At 43.8% G+C, this 23,576-nt stretch overlaps 1 protein-coding gene across 14 annotated transcripts in view; it reads left to right on the top strand.

Moving 5' to 3' along the window:
- STARD9 (StAR related lipid transfer domain containing 9) overlaps window positions 1-23,576 on the top strand; it is a 168,849-nt gene that overhangs the window by 119,947 nt on the left and 25,326 nt on the right. For all 14 annotated transcript variants that reach the window (XR_014021416.1, XR_014021417.1, XM_081289596.1 and 11 more), the window contains 7 exons: window positions 130-181; window positions 498-635; window positions 1,634-1,716; window positions 1,854-1,957; window positions 9,859-10,049; window positions 10,520-10,994; window positions 13,361-23,530. Coding sequence is in view for 12 of the 14 variants with exons in the window: in XM_081289596.1 (XP_081145722.1) it covers window positions 130-181; window positions 498-635; window positions 1,634-1,716; window positions 1,854-1,957; window positions 9,859-10,049; window positions 10,520-10,994; window positions 13,361-23,530 (11,213 nt within the window). In the remaining 2 variants the exon portion in view is untranslated. The remainder of the gene's footprint in view (window positions 1-129; window positions 182-497; window positions 636-1,633; window positions 1,717-1,853; window positions 1,958-9,858; window positions 10,050-10,519; window positions 10,995-13,360; window positions 23,531-23,576) is intronic.

Here is a 23,576-nt window from a genome sequence, read left to right as displayed (position 1 = left end):
AGTTGAGAAGTGGTACAGAAAAAATTGGAATAGGAATGTGAAGATAGTGATAATACTCAAGAATGGACTCTCCTTTAAGGCTAAGCATCACTTTTTGTTTTATTAAAATAGTTTTCTTTGCCCCCACAGGAGGGGATAACAAAAATTGGAAGGATTGACTCGGACCAAGAACAGGACATTGGTAAGTAACATCACACAGGGGCCTGACACTTGTGGCAGTTATTTGTGTCTAAAATATTTCTTCAGAGGAATCTTATGATGTTTTTAAAGGAACAGAATCATTGAAGTATTAAGGATCTGCTTCTCTGTTACTACACTTTTAAAGATCTACACAGTGGTAGGATTTTAGATTTGGTGGTTTGAGGTGGTAGCTCTTCCTTTCTTTTTATGATAGGAAATCTTATGGGTGTTGGATTCAGATCCCATAATAAGACTGGAGGAGGTATTTCCCTGTATTCACCCCCACCCACCCAAGTGACCCCCCAACCCTTCTGTAGTCCTTCAGGGTCCGTTGATTGAGAGAGACCACTGCACAATCACCAACACCTGTGGGGCAGTCATTCTCCGGCCTGCTCAGGGGGCACGCTGCACAGTCAATGGCCGTGAGGTCACTGCCTCCTGCCGTCTGACCCAAGGTAGGACTGTCTACAGCCCTGTTTATTCCAGGATGAAGGATGGAGCAACCCCAATATCTTAAGGGCCCAGAGAGTTCAGTGATGCAGACTTTAAAGATGAATCACCTACCTTCTGCACCCAAAGCCCTGAAGATTTCCTAACACGATTCTCTTCAATCTAGGACCTGAGAGTGAAGAATGACTCTCTGAAATTTTTGCCTATGTTTGTTAGCTCTGTGTCCTTAGGAAAGTCTCTGAACCTCCATTTCCTCATCTATAAAATGGAGATAACAATAGGATTCCAAAGATTGAAGAAACCCTATACTTGTAAGGTTCTTTTTTTTTTTAATTGTAGATGGACACAATACCTTTATTATATTTATTTATTTTTATGTGGCGCTAAAGATTGAATCCACTGCCTCACATGTGCCAGGCAAGCGCTCTACCACTGAGCCACAAACCCAGCCCCACCTTGTAAGGTTCTTAACAGAGTAGTTGGCACTTAGTAAAGAGTGCCATTGTCATTATTACTGTTTTTATTATTGTCACTAGTATTATTAATCTATCCAAGTTTTTTTGTATTTTGAAACTGAATTTTAGTTTCTGCTTCTTTAGTGAAGCTATTTTTGACTACTCCACCTGGAACTCCTCTTGCTTTCTGTTAAGAGAGGACAATAGCTCCTCCTGTTTATTAATTCAATACCTATGTTGTGAGGTATATAATTAATACATATCAACTCAGCTAAAGCATCAACTTGTTGAGGGCATTATTTTATCTCACAAAAGAGTATACTGCACAATTTATATACTTAAATGTGCTCTGATGAAATTCTCATTTGTCTGGGGCTAGGGCTGGGGCTCAATGGTGGAGTACTCGCCTGGCACATGCGAGGCCCTGGGTTCAATCCTCAGCACCACATTAAAAAAAAGAATGAATAAAATAAAGGTATTGTGTCAACTACAACTGAAAAATATTTTTAAAAAAGAAAGAAAGAAATTTTCATTTGTCTGCACTGCAGGAGCTCTTATAACACTGGGGAAAGCACAAAAGTTTCGATTCTACCACCCAGCAGAGGCTGCTATCCTGCGGCAGCAAAGGCAGGTCAGTATGGCTGTGAATTCCAGGTTGCTTCTGGTTTTTCTGTTTCTTCTTTTTAAGGGAGAAGCTTGAATTTTGTCCTATTCTGTTGGGCTGAGGAGGAGGATGGTAGCCTCACTGTGCCTTTTATCTTGTTCTAGGTTGGAAAGACTTTTGGTGGTAGTGGCTCTTTGGAATGGCTGGACTTGGACGGGGATGTCACTGCCTCCCGGCTGAGTCTCTACCCTTTACTTTGGAAGGAAAGGTGAGAAACAGCTACTTGTGCTGATGTAGAACCTTCTATGTTTGCTTCTTGGTCTATTACAACACAGAGCAGGGCAGTAAATGGTGTAGCAGCCCAGGTCTAAGTGAGGCCTGCTCCAAATCAACCTGGGCAAGTGATCCTATGATGCTGAATGAGCTTCTGAGTTTGTAATTGACAGAAAAGTGGTCTTGGCCTTCATTTATTTCCTGTTTAGTATTTCACCTTTCTTCATTACTGAAAGATGTATATCATTTGATGTTCCAATGGTCACTTTCCCATCAACAAGATTTAATTGTGAAGTTTTTGCAGACATCTTGGATACTGCTTCTGAATTTACCTCTTTTTTTCTGAATTTACCCTTTAAATTCTGGCCTTTGTATATGTCAGTTAGCCTCTAGAACTTATGACTTACCCTGAGTTTTTAAAGGTAGTATGTGACTGACAATCCTTTTTTTTTCTCTCATAACCAAAATTCCAAAAGTATGCATAAGAGGTACAGGAACTACAGGAATAATATGAGAGTATTTGGGGGCTCTAATCCACTTCACTTGCATTTTAACTGCAAAGACTTGAGTCAGAGTTTTGTATGTGATTGATAGCAAGCAACTACTTTTCTACCTCATAGTCACAGTTCATCCATTTCTACATAGAATCCCCTTCCCAGGTCTAAATGCCTGATGGGTTTAGTACTGGTAATTCTTCTGTTCCTCTAAGCCCAAGTGACTTCTGCCTTTGGAATTTCCTATAGAAAATATCAGCAGGTGATTCAGTGCCTATGAAATCACTGGTGTCAGGAAGGAAACTACTAAGCATCTTGAGCTCAGGGTTCTTGGCAGGTTCTGATGGCTCTTGGTCCCTTCAGAGGGATCCAGCTGCTCTTTCCTCAGGCCAGCAACATTTGATGGCAGAGGAACATAGTTTTGGGGTCCAAAGTTGGTAGTGAGAGATGATGGATTGAGGAACAGTGGAAACAGGAGCAATAGGCAAGTCCTCATGGGAGGGCTGCTTGGGATTGAAGGATGCTCTGACAAAGGTTTAAGGGAGGATGATCCCAGAGGTGAGTAACTGAGGGCTTTGTAGGGTAAATGGTTGGGAGAGATGGCACAGGGTGAAGAGTACCAAGGCCAAGGGGAACTCAGGACTCGACAGAGCTCTTATTTTGTCAGCGTGGTGCCTCTTCTTTGTAGTGAAATATCAAAAGGAGACCTTGTTTTAGGTAAGGCTTTGACTGGGAAGATGCATTAAAGATCGGGTTTTCCCAAAGTTCAGAGGTGAACATAGAGCAATACTGAAACTTAAAAAGCTGCGGATGTGGAAGAGATACATTGGAGTTCGCATCCTAGCCCTACCACATAAAAGCTGTATGTCCTTAGGCAGTTCACTGAACCCCAGAGTCCATTTCCTCATCTCCGAAGTAAGGATATTGCCAACCCTTTCCCGGGAATCCTTGTGAAGGATTGAAGGAGCGAGTATGTGCGCATGGTACTGACAGCCATAGCCCCAATTGCTAGGAGGGTCTGGGGACAGGCTTCCCAGGAAGGCTGCCTTACTTTCTCTTTCTTGTTCTCCCATCTCAGCCAGCTGACTTATCCAGCCCAGAGTACCCAGTGGTCTCCTGTCTCTTTAAAGTCTTCTATGGCTTTCCAGTCCACACACATTGACATGACCTTTCAATAACACCAAGAATGTCCCTTTTGAATTTCACCTTCATGTATATGGAGAAGAAAGAAAGTATAGTGTAGTAGAGAAGGGAGAATGGGGGAAGGAAGAGGGAGAATGGGAGCATGAATTGTAGGGGGGAATGGGGACTGAAATAAAATTCCTTGCATGTATGATTTTGTCAAAATGAACCCAAATACTATGTGTAATGCTTTAATTTTTAAAACATTGCTTTCATTTAGAGGACAGAGGAGAATTTCAGAATCAAGACTTTTCCCACCTACTTACCTTCACCATTCAGCATCAGCTGTAGGATCTGGTAGGCTAGGCTGGTCCTGCTCAGCTTCTGAAGCCAGCATCTGTGTGCCATCCCTGGCCAGGTAGTGTGGTGTGGTGCTCAAGTATGATTGACAAAGGGTCTAGGGAGAGAAACCTATAAGAGCAGAGAAAAATGCACATTGTCAGCTGGACTCCCAGTCTGGATTTGTGGCTCTGTCTCCATGAGAGTCTCTCTTGCCTTAGATGGGCATGGCTCCAAAGCCTCCCCTTATCCTAGGCTTGCTTGCTGTCATTTATCTATCTGGATGAGCATTTGTGGGAGCTGGAGCGGACTGCAGAGCCAGAAAAAATTGGCCAGTCTGCCCTTCTTTTCTCCTTCACATCCATGATCTGGACCAGAGAGGAATTTGTCCTTGAAAATTGTTGCCTATTGTCTTGGCATTTTCCCATTTGGAATTTTGAAGACCCAGTCTTAAATGTTGTCATTGCTGTTGCTGCTATTGTTGCCTTAGTAAGTAGACACTACCACATTCTGCTGCAGAAACTGCCAGACCCTTCTGCAGCTGGGGAGGGCTGTCAGAGCAGAAAACAGAGGGTACAGTGAAGTTCTGGCAAGCAGGTGGCCAGTTAGTAGCTTAGGGGATGCTAGAGCCACTGAATATGATGGGAAGTCATCTGATAGGGACAGAGGTTCTTTGCCTGGTGGGTAATGAAGAGTTACCCTTGGTGACGTACCTATATACATTAACACAAGACTGATATTTTTGTTTTAAATTGCTTTCTGGGAACTTGACTGATGTGCTTAGTGGAGGAGCTCTTCTGGCTAATCCTGTGTGGTATCTTGGATAAATGCACTATGTCTATGGTGATCACCCCAGTTCCCCTCTGCAGGTCCTATTGCTACTATGAAGAAAGCTATTGTAGCTGCTACTTTCATATAGGAAGAACAAGGAAGCTCTCTTTTAGGAAGAATCAAATTGTAACTCTGAGGGTTGGGGAGACAGCCAGAGAAGGAAACTGAGTAACATCAAGGAATTCAGAATAAGGATCCCCTCTCTGCTCTTGCATCTGGTAATCTGTGTGGGTATTATGGTTGGGATGACCCATGCTTATAATTCAGCCATTTCTATGATTAGAAAATAATAATAATACAGGCATGATACATGTAAATTCATGTATAAAATGTTTTACATTAACTGTTTCTTCTATTTGGCATTAGCTGCTTTTCAGTTCTGGTTGCTATCCCTATCCTTCTACTTCACATGTGATAGAGGGTACCTTTCCTCTTTCTATATGTTCTACTGTGTATATTTGGCTTTTTGCCCACAGCAATTAGCACCAACCTTGGACCCATTACACACTGAATTGCTTCACAGCCTCTTTTCCAGGAAAGAGATCATAGTTTCCAGTTTCTCTTCCCCTGATCTATTTATTCTACTTTACATCCTTCACTGGTCTCTTAAGATTACATAACAAAAATCTTAATTTCTAGCTGGCACACACCTGTACTCCCAGTGACTTGGGAGGCTGAGGCAGGAAGATTATGAGTTCAAAGCCAGCCTCAGCAGATAAGCAAGGCACTTAGCAACTCAGCAAGATCCTGTCTCTAAATAAAATACAAAAAAGGGATGCGGATGTGGCCCACTGGTTAATTGCCCCTGGGTTCAATCTCCAGAAAAAAAAAAAAATCTTAATTTCTTCTAAATCAGGAGTGTTGAAATTTTTTTTTCCATAAAGAGCTTTGTGGACCATGTGGCCTCTGCTCAACTTTGCCAATGTGACAAGAAAGCAGCCTAGCTTGGACAATGCAAACACAAATGGGCATGGCTATATTCAAGTAAAATTTTATTTACAAAAAACAGACTAGAAACCAAATAGGACTTACAGACTATAGTTTGTGGACCTCTGTTTTAATACTATCTGTGACTTCATTCTGTTACATAATGTGGTATGTTAGCTTTGTGTTACTGAATCAAAATACCTGAAGACAATCAACTTTATAAAGGAAAGATTGGGCTATGTTTGGCATACACCTGTAATTCCAGTGACTTCGGAGGCTAAGGCTAAAGGATACCAAGTTCAAGACCAGCCTCAGCAACTTAGTTAGGTGATAAGCAACTTAGCAAGACCCTACTTCAAAATAAAAAGAACTGAGGAATGTAGCTCAGTGGTAAAGTGCCCCTCGGTTCAATCCCCAGTATCAATAACAACAACAAAAAAATGATTTGTTTGGGTAATAGTTTTAGAAGTTTCAGTCCATGGTTGGTCCTGTTGCTTTTAGACTTGTGGCAGCATAGTATATAACATGGTAGGATCATGTGATGGAAGAAGCCTTTATGTCATAGTGGCCAAAAAGCAAAGAGAGAGAAAAAAAGAGAGAGAAGCCAGAGTCCTAATATCACCCTTCAAGAGCATGCCTCCAATGTTCTAACTTTCTTGCAGTTGGCCCCACCTCTTGAAGGTTCTACTACCTCCCAATGGTACGATGGGTTGTAGACCACGCTTTCAATAAGGGGACCTTTGCAGGGACATTCAAGATCCAAGCTATAGCAAAAAGGATGAATCCCTTAGAATATCATGCTCATACTACTTGACACCTGGTTCCAGTATCAAACCAATAAATAAGCTTCTCCAAACCTTTGACACGACAACTTGGGAGTATAGTGAGGGCTGAGAACTGAGTAAAGGAGACCTAATTCTTGCTTTTTGTTAGCTTCTGGAAGAATCTGACTCTTCCTAACAACTCCCTTGCTATCCCCATCCTGGAGCACCCAAGCACTTGGCTTCTTTATTTTTATTTATTTATTTCTTAGTTAATTAGTTAGTTGACTGAGATAGGAGTCTTGCTGTGTTGCTGAGGCTGATCTTGAACTCCTAGTTTCAAGTGAGCCTCCTGCTCAGTCTCCTGAGTAGCTGGAACTCTAGGCACCCACCAGTGCTTCCAGCTTCATGCGCTTGGCTCCTGTAGAATCCTGAATGAGGTGGAAATACCCTCAGAAAGCATTTGAAGTCCTCATATAAAAGAAGAACATGCATGACCCAGGCAAAACTTGGAAGCCGTCTGCTTTCAGAGAAATTTTATTTTGTTTTAAACTTTATTTACTTATTTTTTATGTGGTGCTAAGGATTGAACTCTGTGCCTCACATGTGCTAGGCAAGTGCCCTACCACTGAGCCACAACTCCAGCCCAGAAATTTTATTTTTTAAAAAAATTTGTTCTTTTTAGTTATACATGACAGTAGAATGTAGTTATATACATTATACATACATGGAGAATAACTTCCCATTCTTGTGGTTGTACATGATGTGGAGTTACATTGGTCATTTATTCATATATGAACATAGTAAAGTTATGTCCAATTCTTTCTACTGTGTTTCCTATTCTCTCCCACCCTCTCCCTTCCCTTCATTCCCTTTGTCTAATACAGTGAACTTCTATTCTTTCTCACCTCCCTTTTCTGTGTGTTAGCATCCACATATCAGAGAAACCATTTAGCCTTTGGTTTTTGGGGTTTGGCTAATTTCACTTAGCATGATTGTTTCCAGTTCTACCCGCTTACCAGCAAATGCCATAGTTTTATTCTTTATGGCTAAGTAATATTCCATTGTATAGGACTGGAGTTGTAGGTCAGTGGTAGAGCACTTGCTTTGCACATGTGAGGCCCTGGGTTTGATCCTCAGTACCATATAAAAATAAATAAATAAAATAAAGGTTTTGTGTCTATCTACAAATAAAAAGTATTTTTAAAAGAATCCATTTGCGTGCGTGTGTGCGTGTGTGTGTGTGTATGTGTGTGTATATATATATATATCTCACATTTTCTTTTTTTTTTAAAGAGAGAGTGAGAGAGAGAGAGAATTTTTTTTTAATATTTATTTTTTAGTTCTCGGTGGACACAACATCTTTGTTGGTATGTGGTGCTGAGGATCGAACCCAGGCCGCACGCATGCCAGGCGAGCGAGCTACCGCTTGAGCCACATCCCCAGCCCTCACATTTTCTTTATCCATTCATCTGTTGAAGGGCACCTAGATTGGTTCTATATTTTATTTTATTTTTTTTTATTGGTTGTTCACCACATTACAAAGCTCTTGACATATCATATTTCATACATTAGAATCAAGTGGGTTATGAACTCCCATTTTTACCCCAAATACAGATTGCAGAATCACATCGGTTACACATCCACATTTTTACATACTGCCATATTAGTGACTGTTGTATTCTGCTACCTTTCCTATCCTCTACTATCCCCCTGGTTCTATATTTTAGCTGTTGTGAATTGAGCTGCTATAAACATTGATGTGATATAAATTTGTATATAGCTATTTTTCTCTTGATATGGTTGTTTACAATTTGTATTAGTTATAATTTATGATTATGTAACTGAATATATATTAAAATGTATGATCAGGAATTTAGTTGCCATTATATTATATTCATATGTATAGAATGTATATAAACACATAGGAATATATATGTAAAAATATATATGGATATTCAAACTAAAATAAATAAATAAAAATAAGATGAAAAAATTTCCTTATCCAATAAAACTTTGATGGATAGGAAAAAAACATTGGGGATATGGCTGCATCACTGTAGTATGCTGATTTTAAGTTTTTTGTGTATATGCTGAGGTGTGGGATAGCTAGGTCAAATGGTGGTTCTATGCCAAGTTTTCTGAGGAATCTCCGCATTACTTTCCAGAGTGCTTGCATCAATTTGCAGTCTCACCAGCAATATATGAGTGTACCGTTTCTCCCACATCCTTGCCAACATTTATTGTTACTTGTATTCTTCATATTTGCCATTTGACTGGAGTGAGGTGAAATCTCAGTGTAGTTTCAATTTGCATTTCTCTCATTGCTGGTGATGTTGAACATTTTTTCATATATTGACCATTTATATTTCTTCTTCTATGAAGTGTCTGTTCAGTTTCTTTGCCCATTATTGATTAGGTTATTATTGTGTGTGTGTGTGTGTGTGTGTGTGTGTGTGTGTGTGTGTGTGAAGTTTTTTCAGTTGTTTATATATCCTGGATAATAATGCTCTATTTGAGGTGCAGATGGCAAAGATTTTTCTCCCATTCTCTAGTTCTCTCAGAGTAATCATGCAGGAACGTGGGGCAGAATAAAGCATGACTCTAATAAAATATTCTTTGAAAATTGTTTATTATGGTAAATTTTAACACAAAGTATCCACTCATGGCTAATCTTATTTTATTAATATCCACACTCACTTTCCCTCACTTGGAGCTAAACAAATCTATAACATGTTTCACCAGTAAATACATTAGTATGTACCATACTGAGAGGTATGGTACAGTCTAAAATTCATACCCTATTTTAGGGTTTCTTTACTAAGAACTTCCCTTACTGGAGACCAGCTGTCCTCTGGGTCTCCTGTCACACCCAGAGATATAGCTGCCTATAAATTATCTTATGTCTGCATCAGTGGCTACTTATTACCAGATCACAGTGGGGTTCTGTTTCCAGGTATGGAAGTATAGTAGTAATCCCTGGATATTCCCTCCTAGTGTATCTGGAGCTTCTGCAGTACTCAGAGTTTCACAGGGATTTTAAGCAGACACCTTTTTATTTTTTGCTTTTCTTTCTTTCTTTTCTTTTTTTTTTTTTTAGGACAGAGCTTCTCCATATAGCTAGAATTTTTTTGTCTTAAAAAAAAATCTGTTTACTTTCCTTAGGATTTCCTTAACCCAAATGAATATGTTTCTGTTAAACCCACAACTCTAAGAATATGCTAGTCTAATGACTGTTCTTCCTCCTGCACTGTGACATCATGAGCTGCCTGTGACACCATGCCTGTTTGTCCCAAGCCACCAGAAGTCTAAAGCCCTCTCTACCCTGTTGAATTCAGAGGCTCTCTCAGAGCGACTTAGACTGCCACCATTTTATCCTGAGCTTGTTTTGTTTGGGTAACCCGAACCCCTTTTTTTCACAGGAGAGTACTGGAAGAGCAGTATGATGAGGATCACCAGCCACTGAGGGATGGAGAGAGATCCCACAGAGCCCAGATTCAGCAACAGCAGTGCTGTGTGGAAGCTTTGAGGCAACGAATCCTAGCAGGACAGATTACAGCTGAAAGGGAACTGGCATTCAACCAGGCTTACATCAGCCAGGAAACTAAAGACAGTAAGTACCCACCATTTCAGGTTTCTGCCTTACCTAGTTCTTCCATTGTTATGTTTCCATAGCTCTTTGCAGTCTCTGTTTTCTTGGTGATTTGATGGACTCTTTGGTATTAGGTATTTTCTCCCTGCTTTGAGAGACTAGAGGCTCTTCCATGGGGGCTGAAAACAAGAAGGAAGCTAACTTCTTTATGGCTCCTCAGAATGACAGGCCTCCTACTCATTCTTTTTTATTGTCACACTTGTCCAAACTTTTCTGCCTGCCCTAATGTGTGCCCACTACTGTACTGAGGCCTAGGGGTCTTTGTTTCCCTCCCCTGTGGTAAGGAGGCTCTGTAGCCCTTGCTCTGCCACGTAACTCTAGCCAGAACTTTTACTCTACACAGGTCCAACCTGGTTGGATATGTCTGAGCCCAGGCAGCCATAGGCAGGGAGCGATGCGCTGACTTTCTTTCTGCTGTTTTTGGTTCCCAGACCAGCAGTGGCTGCTCAGAGAAGAATCCTGGCTGTACAGCTTACAGGAACAGCAGCAACAAGAAGACTGTGGCACAGGGAAAGCACTTGAGGCCTCTTTGGCACCTAATGCTTGGCTTCAGACACATCCTGATACTCCACCATCTCCACTGGTCCCAAAACAGAAGAGACTGGTGCAGCTGCAGCTCCTGCAGAGACACGCTCTTCGGGCAGCAGAAGGGAACATCTGGCGTAAAAAGGTCTTATTCCAGCTAGACAGAAGCATCAGGAAGCAGAGGCTGCTGGAGTCCCAGAAGAGACTGGAGCAGCTCAGGGCATTGTGCTGGATCCAGGATGACAGCAGACATAAATCCCCATGCTTGGCCCCCAACTCTAATGCCACTGTCCCAGGGCCTCAACATAGAAGCAAATGGACAAGTTGCAGTTCTTTGAGCCTCCAAAGGCTCTACAGCCAGCACTTGCCCCACCTGCACAGGTACAAGCCAGTGGTTGTCATCTGGAAGCCCTTAGCTAGGCAGTGTTCTTTATTCCCCAGTGCCTCAGTTTCCTCAGTCATTAAATGGGAAAAAAATCTGTTTATTCCTCTCTTCCTCATCACTTTTTCCTCTTCTGGCTTCTCTTCTTTCTCTGTATCTTTTGAGAGTCAAGCTTCTACCTACTCTCTCCCTCTCAGAGTACCATTATTTACTACTGTTATCTTCTGAGTAAGGAGATATTACTCATTTTTCATCTGCTCTTCAGACCCTGACTATCCATGCATACTTCTTGTATGTCCTTCTACCACCTTAGTCTCATCCTGCCTCAGACCAGACTTCTTTATTTCTACATGCTGCCTCCCTCTCCCTTACCCCCTTGACCTGTCACATCAAGAGAGCTCCCTTGGGGCTGGGGATGTGGCTCAAGCGGTAGCGCGCTCGCCTGGCATGCGTGCAGCCCGGGTTCGATCCTCAGCACCACATACCAACAAAGATGTTGTGTCCGCAGAGAACTAAAAAATAAATATTAAAAATTCTCTCTCTCTCTCTCCTCTCTCACTCTCTCTTAAAAAAAAAAAAAAAAGAGAGCTCCGTAAGTCAGACAGTGGCACATGCCTGAAATTTCAGCTACTCAGGAGACTAAGGCAACTTAGCATGACTCTGTCTCTAAATAAAGTAAAAGACTAGGGATGTAGTTCAATGGTAGCACACCTCTAGGTTCAATCCCCATTATGTCAAATAAAACAAAACAAAAAAACTACCACCATACACATGAGGGAGCTTCCTGACTCCCTGGTGAGCTCTTTCTGACTCAGAGGTTCTTTTTTAAAATATTTTTTTAGTTCTCAGTTGACCTTTATTTTATTTATATGTGATGCTGAGAATTGAACCCAGTGCCTCACACATGCTAGGCAATTGCTCTACCACTGAGCTACAACCCTAACTTCAGCATCTCATAGGTTCTTTTTTTTTGGGGGGGGGGGCGTACCGGGGATTGAATTCAGGGGCATTTGACCACTGAGCCACATACCCAACCCTATTTTGTATTTTATTTATAGACACCGTCTCACTGAGTTAACACTCACTTAGCACCTTGCTTTGCTTTTGCTGAGACTGGCTTTGAACTCACAATCCTTCTGCTCAGCCTCCTGAGCCTCTGGGATTACGTGTGCCACCGCACCTGGCTCCCTCATAGGTTCTTTTTTTTTTAGTTGTTGATGGATCTTTTAATTAATCAATTAATTAATTTATATGTGGTGCTGAGAATCAAATCCTTTCGAACCGATGCTAGGCAAGTGCTCTACCCCTGAGCCACAAACCCAGTCCCCCCTCATGGGTTCTTACTGGGATCTTCCTTGTTTATCTTCTCCTTCACTACCTATATGCCATAAAGCGGAAGGATGAGTTATCTCTCAGACTCCTCTAAACAGGGCCTGTATCTTATTCCTCTTTATATCCTCAAGGTCTAGCACAGGACCTTGCCCATAGGAGGCTCACAATTAAGTCTGTTATATTAACTCACTTCTCTGATCCTCAGAGTAAGAAGTAGACTTTTTTCTCTCAACTTTTCACCATTGAAAATTTTCACACATATATAAAGTTGAGAAAATAGTTTGTATATTACTCACATCCAGCAGTTATCAAGATTCCTCACAGTTAATTTATCTCCCCACATTCCTGATTTTTGAAGTATTCTAAAGCAACTCTTAGACATTATGTCACTTCAACACTACATCCTTTAGTATACACTTCTAAAATAATGGAGTATTCTTATAACCACCCTGTCATTATCATACCTACCAAAATTAAGATTAATTACCTGATAAAATCTTTAACCTAGGCCACATTTAAATTTCTCAAGTTGCCTCAAAAATATCTATTTGTACTTGTTTTTTCAAATCAAGATCCAAATAGGATTTAATACTACATGTGATATATATAAAAGTTTCTTTTATTTACTATTTTTGTTTTTTATTTCCTCACATCATTGATTGGTTAAAGAATGTGGGTTGGTTCTGTAGAATGTACCACTTTATAGATTTATCCATTTGATTCTATTCATTTTAATTGTTCATTTTTCTTCACCTTGCCTAAAGGCATGCTTAGAGTCAGTTTAATTTTTGTTATAAGAGAAACAGAGTAAGAGTATGGTACATCTGGGAGAGCCAGGACTATAGTCCACAGTTTTCTTTTGTACCTGTTGTGTTTTTCTCTGACCCTGATGTCTCTGATTGTAAGACACAGTGACATTGGATCTGATTTTTAACACTTTCAGAGCAAACTAAGTGGAACTTCATATTCCTTCTGTCAATAGGATGTAGAGAACCTCTAGCTTTTTCTGAGATGACTTTCCTTGTCTTCACAGGGTTTTTCTGAATTGGGACCTCTCTACTATGTTACCACCTATGCCTGACCCAACTCATCACATATCAGAGAAAAATCCATCAGAATATCATTTTCCCCACACTGCTGCTTACCCTCCAAATATAAGGTGTCTCTGCAAAAATGGCCTCCATTCCCCAGGCCAGGCACAGCTGTATACAGCTAGAGGAGCCTTGACCAGGAACGGAGCCTCAACTCCACACACCTGCCTCACTGTGAGCAGTGAGTCTGTTGACATTCAGGAAACGAAGAGAGTGGGTAAATGGCCCTATTGGATGATATCTCGGGGCTTAACAAGTCTGTGCCAGTCAACTAACAAGCTAAAGCCAAGGGAAGGACCAAAGATCCTCACCCCTACCTCCCAAACCAGAAAGGCTAAGGGACTAGTGGACTCTAGCAGCAGTACACAAGCTGGGTGGCAAAAAGAAGAGAACCTTGGGATCCATGAGGCTGCTAAGGGAACCAGTTGCAGTTTCTCCTATCCCCATGGACTCAGGGAGGCAGCTAGGCTTGGAAAAATAGCCAAGACTTTTCAGGCAGAATCCAAACCACCTCCAAACAGGGCATTACAACAACATCAGAGAGTGCCAGCAGCTAGGATCAGAGACATTGCCAAAAAGTCGTCTCATTTGTCTAATAGCAGTTCTTTAAAGAGACAATGCAGTGTAGACGATCCAGACACCATGACTTCACTTACAGATTCCAGCCCAATAGTAGATTGTGCCAGAGAAAAAGAAAATGATTTATCTGACACAGATAGCAATTACTCAGTAGATTCTCTCTCCTTTGTCTATGCCAAATCTTCATTGTTGAAGCTACTGAAACCAGAGGACCCTCGAGGAAAATGGGATCACCCAGAGCCAGAGAACTCCGAAAGTGACAACAGCCAAATATCTGAGGACTCATTGACTGAGAAAGGGTACCAAAGCCCCAAAGAAAGTCCCCAGTCCAGTCTTCCCACCAACGACCATGTCCACCCAAGGAACAGAGCTGGATCCTCCGTACAGGACTTCACCACATCCTCAGACTGTGGTCTATTTGCTCATAGGAGCTTTTCTTTGGATAGTCTGATTAATGCTGAGAAAGAACTAGGGGAAGATCAACAGGGAGTAACTTTTCTTGATTCATCTGATGAGATACCCACAGAGACGTTCTGGCACCTGCAGAATCCCATTCTGCCTATAGTAGACCAAGAGGTAACATGCAGACATGGGTCCACCTACCACAGAACAGGAGCTATGCTGAATGCCATCCTGCCAATGAACAGTTCATTTTACCTCAATCCTGAGCTCCAGCTCCATTGCAAGCAGCCTGAGTCACAGGTGGAGGTAAGCTACTCTGAACCAACTGACTCTCTCCAAGGCATACAGGTGTCAAGAGGGAGCCCTCTGGTGTCCATGGATTCCTGGTTTTCCTGTGACTCTAAAATCAATCCCAGTTCTTTATGTCCAAGTCCTGATGTCCAGGAAGTTCAGCCCTGTGGTGAGGAAAGGCCTGGATACTGGCTAAATATTGGAAAACTAAAGCCATTAGGTACAGAAACAGTCCTCCAATGTAGCTCAAAATTTCCCCAAGGCAGTACTGAGCTGCCTTGCAATGCAAGAGATGTGTACCCAACCTCTACTTCTGATACATCTAAGTTGTCACTTTGGGAAGCTCAAAGTTTTCTTCAGCCAGAAGCTGATGGCAGCTTTCAGGGCATAAGTATTACTGATACAACGCAACAAGGCAGCTCTGAAGTTTCCCATGATTCTAGTGTGCCAACTGTGCTGGCTCCCTCTGCCGCCTCGTTCATTTATGTAGGCAGTACCCATGAAAGGGACTGGGCTGCACTTCAGCAGAAGTACCTTCTTGAACTCTCTCATCCTGTTTTGGAGGCTGTAGGAAAGCCCAGGCTAGCTTTCCCCTGCCCTGAGGAAGACTCTACTTCCCTGGCTGAAGCTTCTGGAAAAGGAAAAGATACTCGATTGTCAATTGGTTCTGGGTTATCCACCAGTTCAGATTTCAACAACTTTCCAATCCATCTATCCAAAATCAAGCATTTGAGAGCAGAAAAAAACCAGGACAGTTTGAGAGCCAAATTAGAAATTGCTTCAGATTTCCTTAGCACTAGTGAGAAAGAAGTGAGTTGTAATGGAGCTTATTCAGCAGACTTAGAATCATTGGCTTCCGGATCAGAGAAAAAGATACAAAATTCTATGAAAAAAACATGTGAAATTAAACAGAATAACTTGAAAGAGTGCTTTAACAGTAGAAAACCTGGACTGATAACTTCCTCTGAAGAGTATTTCCTCCAGAATAATGCTTATCACAATAACATCACTGTATCCACCAAAACAGACCATTGGCCCCAAGGTCAGGCTCCTCTCAGAAACAATAGTACAGTTCATCCAGAGCAATTAAGTCAAAACAGCCACCACCACCTACAGAAAGAGAAAGTAGATTGCCAAAAGAGCTCTAAGGAAGTAGTTGAAAGATATACAAATGTTTCCTTTGCCTTTCCATCAGGTCCAGAGCTGTACCTCCACTCAGCTCCCTGGAATCCTTTCCCATCTTCCCTGCAGCCACCTCCCTTGGAAACATTCTACATAACCAAAAGCAGGGATGCCCTGACAGAAACTGCCTTAGAGATTCCAGCTTACAGAGAAGTACATGTGCCTTCGCCACCCCCCAGGGAAGCCTGGGGCTTTGGTTACAACCACCAAGACCTTCAGGAAGCTTGTTTGAAGAATGATTTACCAGTGATATTTCAAAATTCCAAGGTTGCCCCATCTCAGCAGGTCACAGCAGAGATGCCAGTTGATCTGAAAACTAGGGAAGCTATTGGAGAGTTAGGGAAATGTGCTGGAAATATTAAAGAAGAAAGTCATAATTCAGTTTATGTTTTTGTTACTCAGAACAGACATTTTCTCCCTTCTACCAGCACAAAAGTATATGAATCTAAAAATCAAATTGGAATTTTAAGTAAAAAGCACAATCTTCCAGCTCTGAAGGAGGGAAAAAAGGCCACTGTGCAGTCTCATTGCAGTGTTTCTTCAGGTAGTTCTGTGTCTGGAAAACCTTTCTTTTTTGTTGGTGGATCTGAAACAGGTGGGGAAGACGAGCAGAATCAGAATGCAGTCCTGCAACAGATTCAGGTCTGTGATATAAACAGACAGATTCCTTCTGGAGCCAGGTCTGATTTCATCTGTAAAACAACCAGTGTAGACCTTGAAAAGGATGTGGCAGGGGAAACTACTGTTTCTTCAAAGTTCAGATCAGTGCATCATAGAGTAAGCAGCCATATCCTCATGGCCCAGGATGAGAGCCTAACCCATAAGTGGGAAGGGAGGAATGAAATTGGACTTCTTGGAAAAGCTTTTCACCCCAAAAACATCCCAGAAGAGTTTAAGCTTCCAGGGATAGAGTCTACCTATGAAAGATTTCAATCAGTTACATATGCTCAAGAAAGAAAGCCCAGTGAATGCAAGGGCCCAGGAGAGTCACAAGAAATATCAAACTACAAAGAAGAACCTTTGGGAAAGAAAAAAAATGAAAGAATTAGTAATGCTGATGAAATGGCTAGGCTAATTAGAAGTGTGATGCAGCTAGAAAATGACATCTTAGAAATTGAATCCAAGCAGCTTCATGCTTCCTCCACACCAGGTATCAGTAAGGAGTTTGTGTTCCAGGACCAAAGAGACCAGGAGAGTGATGACCATGTTCTGAGGCCAGGCAGCTCTGGAAACAATTTGTCCTTCAAAGATCAGCCATCTTCTCCAAGACAGGCAGATGGAATTATTTTTAATGATAATGAAACTAGGGAAATGGAGGTAAATAGTCCTACTGTGGATGATCCTCAGGCACAGAGAATCACCCTGAGTCCCTTCAGTTCAAGGGAATGTGTAAAAGAGAGTCAGTCTGTAAGAGAGCACACCTACCTAGCTGGATTAGACAGACCTGCTAGGAATACATGTGATTCTTTAGGAAAAGACTCAACTCACAGAGAGTCCACCAATACTTCTCTTCACCCAAGGAGAATGAAAACATTGACTAGAGCGCTGTCCTTGCAGCCCAGGCCAGAAAGGTTTGAAAAGGGTGATGAGCTGGTAGATGCATCAGCAAACCCCAAAGAGCAACCTTGGAACTTAGGAAATCTTGAAGAACTGGAGACTATGAAAGGGTGTTTGGAAAGCCAAATTGCCAGACACCAAAGTAGTTCCAAGCCAGACAGACCAAAATCTCAAGGTAAAATTGAAGAAATGGCCATGCAAAAGGAAGGGAGCCTACAAGATGAAAATAATATGGTGTTATCAACTCAGAAACATCCTAGTTCAAGCCAGCACCCTATGGGCACATTTTTCAACCAGGAGACTATCTTCCCATTACTGAGCCAAACAGATTTCTCTACAGCTCCTTCTCACCAAGATCTGAGCAATACCTTGCCCTTGCATTCTCCAAGACTGCCAAGAAGTTATATTCATTCCTTTGTTACCGAAGAAGGCATCTCTTCATTTGAGTATGTGCTGAATCCTACAGTATTGAAAATTCATAACAGTCCCTTGATAACTGAAATTGATTATCAGAACCAGAGTGGAGAGACCAGAAGCCACAGCCCTCAGGGAAATGATAGAGGGGGCTCTGCCATGGAACACTCTGCTTGGTGTGGATCTGTGATACATAGAGCCATGGGATCTCATGGTCAGTCTAGTGCACCAGAGAACACTCCCCCAGGGACAGAGGACAGGATAACAGCAAGCACCAGCCCCCAACACCAACAAGGGGAACTCAGAATCACTTTGATGGGATTGAGTACTCAGGAAGGTTTTGGTTCTGAAGTTGAGGCAGCTATCCAAAAAGAAATACGAGCCAGTTCCTTGAACAGTATCTCTAGGCAGTTTGAAAAGAGGGTCAGCTTCTCCTTAGAAGAGAACAGTGACCAAGGCAAAGGGGCAAGGCAAAAGGCAGAGAAGGAGTCTGAGGACCCAGGCTTCCCTACCAGTGGGGCTTGTTTAGCACCTGTTTCCCTGCCTAGGGTGGCTGATCCAGAGCCCAGGCAGTCAGAGCATTCTGTCCCTATATCCATGTGCCTGGCTATCTTGGAGGAGGTCAGACAGGCAAAGGCCCAGAGAAAGCAACTTAATGACTTTGTGGCTGGGGGGACAGTCCTTCCTTGCTATGAAACTTCACTAGAACCTGAATGTTCTTCAGGGGCCACTGGCAGACAGTGTAAGCAAATGGACCAGTTAGTGTCGGGTGGGATCAGGAATGAGGGTGAAGCACAGACATTGCATGTAGCATCTCTGTCTGCTACACCAAGACATCTGTTGACTGATGAAGGGAAATCCCAAGCCATACCCCTCTGTGAAAACAGCTTTCCACATCTGCCCAACACTGAAACTAACAGAGGGCCACAGCATCCTTCACAGACTTCCTCTCATGTTGCCCCTGCTTTAGACAAAGGGCATTGTACTAGAGAACTGAGACATGTCCTTGGAGCAAGTGAACAGTTTATATGTCACCCTGGTTCTCCTGAAATCACAGAGAAAAAGAAAGAAGCACCCAGAACACCTTCCTATGCTGATCCTTTGGCCTTCAGTGGGCTTTTTTCACCAGCTGTAGAGGGAGACAGAAGAGTGGGATCAGAAAAAGCCGTGTCTGTCTTTTCTTCTCAGGCCCCTTGTGATGATCCTGGGTTGATTCTGCATGAACAAAGTCAGTCAGCTGCAGGGGAGACTGCAGAGGACATGTCTTCTGGCATTCAGGACAACAGCCCAGAGCAGGAACTTAAAACTCAAGGCACCACATATGAAGGAGGCTTGGATAACTTCTCTGTGAGTGCACAGGAAAAAAAAGCAGCTCATTTTGAAAGTCAATCTGTGATCTGTAATGTTCAGAATTCTTTAAGCTGCTTAGGGCCTAAGCAAGACTATGTCCAATGCCCCAAGGTTTCCAATGGCTCAGAAGAAGGGAAAGCAAGTCCAAAACTACATGCTGTTCTGCCTGGAGGCCTGAGAAGCATTGAACTGGAAGCTCCCACACAGCAGCCTGAGAAGTGGAAGGGGAATGTTGGGTCTGGGCTGGCCGAAACCCGTAGGTTTGGCAGCATAAATCCCAGGTCAACCCCATTGCAAGATCAAAGACCTTGCAGATGCCCAGAGGAAACCAGAGATCCCCTTGTCTTCTCAGGGAACACTGAAAACAGTAGGACTCTCAGTTCATCTAGAGAGGAAGAAGAGAGCAGAACTGTTCCTTGCCAACAACTCTGCAATTCTCAACCCATTGCTACTCATGCCTCTCCCTCCCATTGTTCCATTTCATTGGTTTATAGAGATGGTGACCTGGAGAAAGGAATTCCCAAGGCTGCCCTACATCCTATCCATCCACCCTTCAGAGTAGCTTCTAGGGTCTGTGAAATGCATCAGATAGGAGAGAGTTCTTCCAAAGAATCCCATGTGCTCTTGGCACATGGCCTTGAGCCCAAAGGCTTTCATATGGAACTTGGGCCAATAGACAGCCCCAGTTTTGAGCCCTCTACTAGAACATCTGTTCTATCTTTAGCTCAAAGTTCCAGCTCCCTTTCTACCCCTGATATAAGGACAAGTTCCCTCATCCACTCAGCTGCTGAAGGAAGTTCAAGGTCCATAGGGAATCAAGAAGAAAAGCTTGCTGAAAAAGCTAGCCCAGAAGTTGAGGTTGTCTCTTTCCCAGCAGCCATGTACTCTGAGCCACTGAGGAATCTGAAAGATAGCTCTGTATGTGGCCACAATGTGCAGGCGTCTCAAATGAAGCCAGAACCACTTGCAACAACTCACAGACCACACACCCTAAATTTAAATGAGAGCTCAGTTGAAAGTGAGCTGGTGGTTGTAGAGCCACAACTCAAATGTTTAAGAAAAACCATCAGATGCCTTTCAGAAAAGCTACAGTCTTCCGCCGAGTCCAGGGATCACAACTGCTCGAATCCTCCTGCCAAACTTGTAACAAGGTTAAAACCTATCTGCTCTCCTCAGATTGACAGTCTTTGGGAGGAGGAAGAGCAGCAGAAAGATCAGGCTTTAGGAGGTAGTGAAGACCCTATCCAGGTCAGGAATTCCCCACCCTCTAATGAAGGTGATTTGGACAGCTGTCACACTAGCAGTGCTAGGAGAGAGGAGATGTCTGTCCCCAAGACTCCTGAATCCCAGACTTCCTTATCAGCCTTTGAAGACCTAGCTTTTGCTCCTCTGGAGCAAAGTAAAGTTCCACAGTCTGCTGTCCCGAGGCCTGGCCAGCAATGCTTTGATAAGGAGCAGCTAGCTCCCCACCGTAAGTGCTCACTTCCTGTAATTGCAGTTTTCTCTGGCCCCAAACACTCCAAGTCCTATCCCAGACCCCAGTTCTCTGTGGTCAGCTCATCTCGATCTCTTCAGGAGCTGAACTTGAGTGTGGAGCCTCCTTCCCCTATAGATGAAGACACATCAGGGCCTAATATATTGTGGGACCCACATCTCAAGACCTATTCCTTGGAAAATCAGGTGTCAAGAATGTCTACAAAGGCTGAGGTTTGTAGTCAGAAAGTTTCATCTAACTTGGACAATGGCCATGCTGATCACAGACCCCCAAAACCTGCCACCCCTCCCTACCCAACGTCTTCCAAACGCTCATGCATGCCAACCCCTGATTTAATGACCGGCTGGATGTCTAGTTCTTTGGAACAGGCCCAACAAGGAAAGCCAGAGAAACTGGGTATCCAGATTAGGCCAGAGAATTGGTACTCTCAGATGGACAAAGAAATGTTGCACTTTGGTTCCAGTGATATCAATCCCTACTTTCTACCCTGGTGTCCAGAGGAACCTGTACACATTGGTTGGAAACAATATGTGTTTGGTAGTGCAGTCGATGTCTCCTGCACCCAGAAACCCCATGGCCTGATACCATCAAATGTGGCCAGGTGCTCCAGCATGGACAGTGACTTAGGAGAACAGAGCTCCCCCTTCCACTCTCACCTCAGTACTTTTGCCAAAACCCAGGACTTGTCAAGCACACACAGCAGCACTGATAATATCCAAGGTTCAAATGAGGCCTGGGAAGTATGCAGTTCCTTGTTTCCTTTGAGGGACTCCCACATTCTTACAGGCCATGAAGGACTAGCCCCCATTTTGGGTTCTGACAAGAAAACCCAGCTCAAGGGCACCATTGATGAAGCAGGCTGTCTGAGGAGTGAGCACACCCTTCCTTCAGCTGAAGGAAGTTCTGCAGGTCTACTTGATGAGATTGTGTTGCTGTATCCACCGGAGGCAGACTGTCCTGTGGGACTGACCAGAACGAATACCTTTGAGCAAGGCACACAGACTCTGGGCTGCAGGCTCCCCTGGAGCTGTGCCAATATCTCCTCTGCTCAGCCTGATGCCAGTACAGGGTCAGCCTCTGACCTGACCTCCTGGACCAGCATGCACAACCTATCTCTCCACCTCTCACAACTCCTGCACAATACCTCAGAGCTACTTGGGAGTCTCTCTCAGCCAAGTGTGGGCAAAAAAGAACAGAGCACCAGAAGAAACACACCAGATGAGGCCCCACAAGCCCTTATGATGGATGGTACTACTCAGACCACTGTGGATGAGGAAATCCAGACTGACCTGGCCTTATCCCCTCTGGACCTCCAAACCTCTGAAGCCAAATCTCAGGAAGTCAGTGTGATCCTTGAAGTTCTGGGCTCAGATATTTCAACCATGTCTCAACAGAAGGGAAATATCCCAGGGACACATCAGAGTACAGAGGCAGAGGAAACATCATGGAAAATGGCAGCACCCCCAGATCTTCATGAGGAAAGCACCCACCATAGGCTGCAAAGCCCTCTAATACCGTTATCCCACAAAAGGGAGGTACTGTCCAACCTCCCTTCTATAAGCCCACCAGCATCTCCCAATGCTTCCTTGCCTCCCAGTTCCCAGCCAGAGGAATCTTCTTGCATGGTTGTCAATAGCCCCAACTGCAGCATCTGTCTTACCCCTGGCCTCTTCCCCAGTACTTCAGGGGGGTCCAACCAGGAATCTGAGGTCCAGGAGAAGCTGAGCCCTGGGAGTGCCTTGATGGTGGACAGGGCCTCTTCTCCAATCCTCACATTTAGTGCTAGCACACAAGAGTCAGGTCTGCTCTCAGGTGCTCTGATTCTTTCTGCTCCCTCTGATTATGCTCTTGAAAGCCACCAGAAGCTGGACTCCAGCCCAGACCTTGTCTTTGGTGCTCCAAGACCTCCAATGGATAATTATTCTCAAACTGCTGATAAGTTAGGTGGCTCCCAGAGAGTTGAGACTCTGGGTAGAGAAGGCACAAGTTCCTTAAGGAGTAATGAGAGCTTGTTCCTTGAGTCAAACTCCCCTTGCACCACACAGCAGAGTCCCAGACTCCAAGTTAGCCTCTTAGGGAAGCCCCCTCAGCAGCTGCAGCCCAGGGCCACCACTGAGGTCCAAAGTAGACTGCCACCTCTACCACCATGGGACAAGAGCCAGAGGCTGGCCAATAGCTTTGTGCCTGAAGAGGTGGCTTCCCCAGAGCATAGCTTGCTGAGCACTAGGGGGCCAAGTCCGTGGCAGAGCAATCCAGAAAATGAAGGGGAGAATTCAATACTTCCGGTGGAGCCACAGCCTACTCTGAACCTCGCCTCTTCAAGGAGAAGCCTCCAGCACTTCAGCCCTCATCCTGTCTCTGAGTTGACTGATACTGCAAGCCTTCAAGGTTCTAATGTGGACCAACCTCAGGCTTGCCAACCTGAGGGGATGCCATGCCCCAGAACCCAGGCATGCATTGCCCCCCAGCGTTGCAGCCTGAGGGACCTCCTGGTACATAACAAACTTAGTAACTGGGATGGGGTTCAGAATGACTCTTTTGGGGAATTGAGTATAAGCAAGGAACTGGGGGCCATCACTGATCTCAGCCCTGGGGAGCAGATTCAGAAGCCCCCACAACCTCCTGATGACCAGAGCCAGGATCCTGAGTGGTCCCAGAGGGGGCAGATTCCCCTACAAGTTGGAGCCCAGAAGCCGTCACTCAGCCTGGAACTCACAGAAGCAAAACTGCACCATGGCTTTGGGGAGGCAGATGCACTGCTTCAGGTGCTGCAGAGCGGAACAGGGGAGACACTTGTTCCTGAAGAACGTATGATGTCCACCTGGGAGGAGCTCTATGCTAGGTAAGGGTCCCAGCCTGAAGGGCAAGGGTGGGTTGAGGTAAAAGAA

This window comes from Spermophilus citellus, assembly GCF_964194105.1.
Source record: "Spermophilus citellus genome assembly, chromosome: 4".
Lineage (NCBI taxonomy): Eukaryota > Metazoa > Chordata > Mammalia > Rodentia > Sciuridae > Spermophilus > Spermophilus citellus.
Note: the sequence above shows the minus strand (reverse complement) of the source record. Positions and strands in the feature narration are given on the sequence as shown.